The 7,342-nt window shown below is 44.0% G+C and overlaps 1 protein-coding gene across 1 annotated transcript; it reads left to right on the plus strand.

Moving 5' to 3' along the window:
• The first annotated feature begins 1,026 nt into the window (after window positions 1-1,026).
• On the plus strand, window positions 1,027-2,446 carry LOC121026037 (melanoma-associated antigen B5-like). Its single transcript, XM_040468843.1, has one exon. The coding sequence runs from the start codon at window positions 1,084-1,086 to the stop codon at window positions 2,212-2,214; it is 1,131 nt and encodes a 376-aa protein (XP_040324777.1). The 5' UTR covers window positions 1,027-1,083; the 3' UTR covers window positions 2,215-2,446.
• Window positions 2,447-7,342: the final 4,896 nt, after the last annotated feature.

The raw sequence follows: 7,342 nt of genomic DNA on the forward strand, positions 1-7,342 counted from the left end.
GGGGCGGCGGGGTCAGTGGAAGGAGGGGGCATGGGGGAGGGGTATCAGGGGGCGTTGGCGGGAGGGGGCGTCAGAGGGGCCGTCGTGGGAGGGGCGTCGGGGGAGGCGGCGGGGGGAGGGGGGCGGGGGGCCTTGGGTGGAGTAAGATTTTGTTTAAAAGCAACAATTACTCCCTGAAGTAGGAGGAGTTCTAGATCTTTCCATGACATCTGAATCAAACAATTCTTACTTTTAGAGAACGGGAAAGGGGGATGACTTCCATATTCTCCCAGCATGTTTAAGGACAGGCTGGCAGGAAGATAAGAATCCCAGGCTACAGTAGGGGCCAAAGGAAAGATTGGAAGGTGGGGAGGGGGAAACCACTGGCTGTCGAAAAATAACAAAAAGTCAGATCCCCACTTTTCCATTCAGGACTTGAAGGCTCAGGGCAGGGCAGTCAGGCCGAGCCTCACCCTCACTTATTTATACCAAATCTGAGTACAGCCACCAGTGAGCAGAAGGGAAGTGTACCAGGCGCTAGTTAGAGGCCAAGTGAGTACCCTGAATGAGAAATGAGGACCAAAACAGCCCATGAAGGAGAAGGCTTCACACAACTCTCAGTTGGATGCCCCCCTGAGGGGGACAGGGTGTAAAGAACTACTTTACTTCTTCCTCTAGGGTCTTTGGCTTTGGTCTGAGGTATCGACTTCATGGCAATAGAATAGAAGAGACCCAGGACTGGTCAAGAGTTTTCAGGATGATCCTGAATGTAAACTTAGAACACCCCCAGAACGCAGAAGAGAGGCTCCCCACTGGCAGCTCCTGCTGTCACCCCAGTATACCCCAGGCAGGGTTGGCAGACTATACTCTAAGGTTCCCTCTAACTTCCTCCATAGAATTCTCTGGGAACAGGCTGATGAGAACAGGAGCCTTGTGGGTTCCTGGAGCAGGGCCCTCTGATAAGCCCCCAGAGGCAGCCTTGGTTAAAGCCAGGGAGGAATCTCCCTGATGAAGGTGCTCACGTCACTTCATTCTCCCTCATCCGCATCTCCTGATCCTGTTCCTAGGCCTGCCTCCTGTGCCTGGCCTGACCGAGGTGCCATCATGCCTCGGAGACACAAGAGTAAGTTCAAGGCTCGTGAGAGACGCCGCCAGGCTCAAGGTGAAGCTCAGGGTTGCGAAGATGCTCAGGCCAAAGCAGCAGCGGAAGCGGAGTCCACTCCCTCCTCCGCTGCTCAGTGCGAAGATACTACCCAGAGTGTGCCCACTACTGGGTCAAGTGGCGCTTCTCAGCGGCGTAGAAGAAGAGCAAGAGCAAGAGCCGCCGCCGCCGCCGCCGCCGCCGCCGCCGCCGCTACTTCTGCAGCCGTTCCTGGCACTAAATCTGATGAAGAATCCAACAACCAAGATGAGGAAAGGGTGAGCCCCGACGAGGCCCCATCCTACGTTGAACGCCCAGGCGAAGATTCTCTGAGCAGGAAGCCTGGCTTGCTGGAGCAGTACCTTCTGTACAGGTGTAAGATGAAACAGCCCATTCTGAAGGAAGACATGCTGAAGATTATCGGCCCAAATTATGAAGAGCATTTTCCTGAGATCCTCAAGAAAGCGGCTGAGCGCATTGAGATTGTCTTCGCCGTCGACCTACAGGAAATCGACTCGACTAGATACGACCTCATCAGCAAACTCAAACTCCCCAACAACGGGAGGGTGCGTGCTGGCAGGGGGTTACCCAAGACCGGTCTCCTGATGAATATCCTGGGAATGATCTTCATGAAAGGCAACTGTGCTGCTGAGGAAGACATCTGGAAATTCCTGAGTCTGATGCGAGTATATCCTGGGAGGAAGCACTTCATCTACGGGGAGCCCAGGAAGCTCATCACCAAAGATTTGGTGAGGCTGCAGTATCTCGAGTACCGCCAGGTGGCCAACAGTGATCCTCCACGCCATGAGTTCCTGTGGGGCCCAAACGCCCTAGCTGAAACCACCAAGATGAAAGTCCTGCAGTTCTTGTCGAAAGTCAACAATACCATCCCCACTGCTTTCCCGTCCTATTATGAAGAGGCTCTGCGGGAAGAGGAAGAGAGAGCCCAGGCCAGAGGCGCAACCGGGGGTGGCCCTCCCGCCAGAGTCGTCATACCTCCCAGCGTCATGGCCAGGAGTATCTTCCCACCTCTGCCGAGACCCGAGGGTTCTAATCCTCTTGGCAAGATAATACAACGTCTCAGTAAGAATTAGATTATTAGCAATGTGAAAGAATCTCACAGTAAAATAGTAAGGATGAGAGAATAGAAAAAAAAAATTTAAACATGGTCAATCCAGTTTTTTTTGTTCCTTTTAGGCATTAGTTTTACACAAGTTACTATGTTTTAGTTTTAAATGATTTAGACTTCAAGTTTGCTCAGTAAAGATAAATTACATCTTAATTCATACTTCAAGTTTGTTCAATAAAGTTGAGTTAAATCTTAAATTATACGGTGTGTTTACTGACTCTTGTTCATCACACATGGAGTATCTGCTCACCGGAAAGCTCAGTTTAGCACTGCAGATGCTGATATAAAGGAATCCAGTCTCTACTGATAGAATTTTAGAGCCTTTGAGCCACACTCACACAAGTAAGATGCCCAGATACCCTCTCTGGCCTTTAAGTAGAGTAAAAAGAACCAGAGAGGAGGAGGGTGGTCCTTATGAGAACAATTAAGTGGAAATTTCCTAAGCAACACAACTTGGGACTTTAGGAACCTGCTAGTCTTCAGGGGGATGTAATTGTCATTTACAGTATGTGGTGCACACAGTTGAGAATGTGGAATTACTAGGGAGAGGCCAGTTCCTTCAACAGTACATGTCAGAATTGAGAGAGAAAACCCAGTGTTAGTCTGCTTAGGCTGCTACAACAACATACCATGGAGTGGGTGGCTTCAACAACAAACATTTTCACGTTTCTGGAGGCTGGGAAGTTCACAATCAAGATGCCAGCAGGTTTGATTTCTGGTGAGAGCTCTCTTTCTAGGTTAAAGACTGCCACCTTCTCCATGTATCCTCATGTGGCATAGAGAGAAAATTCTGGTTTCTCTTGCTCTTAGGAGAACACTAATCACATCACGGGTGCTCTCTCAGGGCCTCATCTAAACCGAATTACCTCCCCAAGACTGCACCTCCAGTTACGTTCACATTGGGTGTTAGGGCTTCAACATACGAACTTTGGTGAGTGGGGACACATTCAGTCTGTAATAAAAAATTGGTGCTATGAGTTATTTTGGGATTATGGATGGGTAAACCAAAGAGAAATCTGCACCCCGGGGCAGAAAAGGAAGGGGTCCTTTGTTCTTATTCCAGTGCAGAGGAGTACAGTGTGCAAGCTATGTGATCTAGGCACGACATCTTCATGGAGTTTCTCAAAATAAGGGTGATGCCCACCTTCAGGTGAGACGCCACTGTGCTGGCACTGTTTGCTTGGAGTTGGGAGAGCCACAGGCTGTTCCATTAAAAGGCCATTTTAAGTAGATTATCATGGGTGCAATTTGGCAGACTAAGCAAGGGCTTGCTTTTGTTGAGGGTGTAATAATGAATGTCAACAGAGGTCATATGGATGGAAGGGCACCTGGGAGGGATGGGAAAACTTGCACCTTGACACAAATTCTAGGAACTTGACTGGTATCCAAATGAGAAAGACAACTCTGTGCCTGAATTAAATGACAGGTGATCTAATGGGGAAAATTTAGTTCATTTTACTAGGTCAGGTAAATTTGTGGCTGATTCTTTGTCCAAGAATACTGCATATTCGGGGCGCCTGGGTGGCGCAGTCGGTTAAGCGTCCGACTTCAGCCAGGTCACGATCTCGCGGTCTGTGAGTTTGAGCCCCGCGTCAGGCTCTGGGCTGATGGCTCAGAGCCTGGAGCCTGTTTCCTATTCTGTGTCTCCCTCTCTCTCTGCCCCTCCCCCGTTCATGCTCTGTCTCTCTCTGTCCCAAAAATAAATAAACGTTGAAAAAAAAATTAAAAAAAAAAAAAAAAAGAATACTGCATATTCTCTGACACTTCCTAAATTAAAAAAAAAAAAATACAAGGGAGGTGGATGATCTCATTTGGGATCAAAATATTAATTTCCATTCCTTAAATATTGGGTAATACTTGCTAATCATCTTATCATGTGGTTACATATATACATTCCAACAATCCTGTAAGATAGGCCTTACCAAACTTGGAGGATAAAAACAGGCAATTTTCTCAACTTCACAAGAATGGTCACTACCAGAGCTGGAACTAGATCCTTGGTTTGAATTCGCCTAGAGGCCACATCGTTCGCCTTCTCCCCACCCGAGGCAGACCTTCCGCCTCTTAATTCATTTACTCACTAACTGTTCCAAAATGTATCTCAGACAGTATATGAAGGCACTTGAAACCAAATTACTAAAAGCAGGCCTGTTGAAGGGAAGGTAAACATGAGAATAAGTCATAATTTGGGGATTGTCCTTGGGTCTCCTTTTCCTAAGATCCTACTGAGAACTAATTCTGTCCAGGGCCTAGTACTGTGTCCAGTTTTAGCACCTTCCAGCATTGGAGAACCCTTCATCTGGGACTTAACAAGTCTGCCCTCCTTCCAAATCTGGAACCTGACCTGCTGACCAATTCTTCACTTTGGCCTCCTCTGATGGCTGCACTCCATTATTAGCAGAGCTGAAAACCTGCATCACCTGCTCTAGCCCTGCCTTAGAGCATTCCAACTCCCTGGTGGTCACCTCCTTCACCACGGATATGTATCATTTTAATATGTCTGTTTATGTGGTAATATGGAGATCTTCATTTCTCTCTCCCTCAACACGCCAGACATTGCCTTCTCCAAAAGTTAAGCCTTCTAACAGATGGTTTAAATAGCTTCTTACTATAAATTTATGAGGAATTTTCTTGACACACTTATTAGCATGTGTCAAGTTTACAAGCAGAAGCTTTTAAACTTTGTGAATCAAATTGGAAAACCTTCCCGATTATTGTGAATCCAGAACATGACAACACGGCATTGGAATAGATGTTACTTTATAACATAACTCAGCAGTAAAATTATGTGAGTCCATAAAAGGCAAAATAAAGGAAAAGATTATCAACTTCTATCTTCCCGTTCAGTAAAATTTAACAACACATAGCTGGATTTGCTTAAGAATTTACAAGAAATTAAATCTCAATCAATTGGCTAATATGCTCATTGACCGATTTATTCCCTTAATATTAATTAGGCATCTGCTCTTAGGAACACACTGTGCTATTGCTGGGGATGCTCAGATTTGGGAAAAGGGAGTGTCTGGGAGTAGTAACATTAGAAGGGCGATAGTAAGATATTGTAGTAAACCAGAGGTGTTTACACCAGAATGAGGGTGTTGGAGTCCAGATGAACATGGGGAGGTAGCAGTTAGGAGCAAATGGTGCAAATATGTTTGGGAAACTGCAGGTTTCTTTGGTGAGACGGAAGTTTAGGTTGAACAATATGAGGTAAGACTGTGGGAATGGAAACAAGGGCCATTTCTTCACACGGTGTGCCGAAGGACTGAGAGATTTCAGCTGGGAGTGAAAATGGCTCCTGAATCCTGGATACACTAGAAAAAAACTTCCCACAGGCAAAGGTCAAATAGGCGTTCTGGGCCCCTTTTCGCTGCATGTGAGCACTTTGCAAAGCATTACCTATATCTTATGCCCATACAAAAACCTGCACAGTTTTTGGTAAGTTTTCTTGTCATTTCACTTCATTCAAAACAGTTTTTAAATTTCTCTTGAATTTTCATTTTTTAGTCATGTTATTTACTAGTGTTTTATTTAATCTCAATGTTTTGGGAATTTTCCAGTCATCATTTTCGTAATGGATTCTAGTTTAATTCCATTATTGTCTGACATAGAAACTACATGATTTCTCTTCTTATGTATTTGTTAGATGTGTTTTATGGCCCAGAATGTAGTCTAGGTTGGGGAGTGCCCCATGTGGGCTTGATAGGGATGTGTACTCTGCACTTAGATGAGGAAGTCTAGAGATGTTAATCATGTCTGATTGACTTAGGATGTTAATGAGTTCCACTATATCCCTAAGATGTTCTGCCTGCTGGATCTTCACATTTCTCATAGAAGGTTGTAGAAGTCGCCGACTATTACAATGGATTCATCTACTTTCTCTTACATTTTTTGCCTCTCACACTTTGATGTTCTGTTGTGAGGCACATACCTATTAAACACTGCTGTGTCATCTTAAAGAACTGACACCTTGGTCATTAGGCACTGCCCTTCTCCATCCCTGATAACTTTGCTTGATCTGAGCTTGGCTCTGTGTGAAAGTAATATACCTACCCCCATTTTCCTTTGGTTAATATTACCGTGGTCTATCTTTCTCTATTCCTTTGCTTTCAACCTATGTGTCTTTATATTTAAAGTGGGTTTGTTATAAACAACACATAGATGAGACTTCTTTCTTGGTTCATACTGATATCCTGTCCTTTAATTGGGATCTTCAGATTGTTGATATTCCATTCAAGGTTATTACTGATATGACTAGATTAATATCTACCATATTTGCTGATCCTTTCCTGTTTTTGTATTTTTGACTTATGCTCTTTTTCTGCCTTTTGTGATTTTTTACATTAATTTACTTAATTGGGGGAATCATTTCACAATATATATGTATACCAAGACATCTCATTGCAAACATTAAATAAATGCAATGTGTATCTGTCATTCACACCTCAGTAAAAGTGGAAAAAACTGGGGCACCTGGGTGGCTCAGTCAGTTAAGCATCTGACTCCTGATTTTGGCTCAGGTCATGATCTCACAGTTGACAAGATCAAGCCTCACATCAGGATCCGCACTGATGGTGTGGAGCTTGCTTGGGATCCTCTCGCTCCCTCTCTCTGCCCCTCCCCTCTGCTCAGGCTCTCTCTCAAAATAAATAAAACGTTGAAAATTTTTAAATGGAAAAAATTACTCAAACATTTTATATGATTCTGTTTTCTCTCCATTCTTAGCATATGGATTCTTTTCACTTTTTTAAACATTTTTTCAGGGTTGCCCTAGTGTTTACGATATATATTTACAATGAATACAAGCTCACTTTGAAATAACCCTATACGACTCTATAGATAGTGCAAGTAGCTTATACAATCACAAAGTATTCTTAATTCCTGTCTCCTATCCCTTATTTCATTTCTGTCATTCATTTCACTTATATATAAGTTATAATAATCAAATACAACATGGTTATTAATTCAAACAAATTGCTACCTGGTTAAGAATGAGGAAAAATAAGTTTTATTTTACCTCCACTTATTTCTTCTCTAATCCTCTTCCTCTTTTAATATACATCCTATATCCTGTTTTTTTAAACACACTTCTT

The sequence above is a fragment of the Herpailurus yagouaroundi genome, unplaced genomic scaffold (genome assembly GCF_014898765.1).
Source record: "Herpailurus yagouaroundi ecotype Mexico unplaced genomic scaffold, PumYag 67793, whole genome shotgun sequence".
NCBI classification, from domain to species: Eukaryota; Metazoa; Chordata; class Mammalia; order Carnivora; family Felidae; genus Herpailurus; species Herpailurus yagouaroundi.

What these genes read in the sequence shown, in the direction of transcription:
- LOC121026037 (XM_040468843.1), top strand. Translation starts at nt 1,084, where the DNA reads ATGCCTCGGAGACACAAGAGTAAGTTCAAGGCTCGTGAGAGACGCCGC.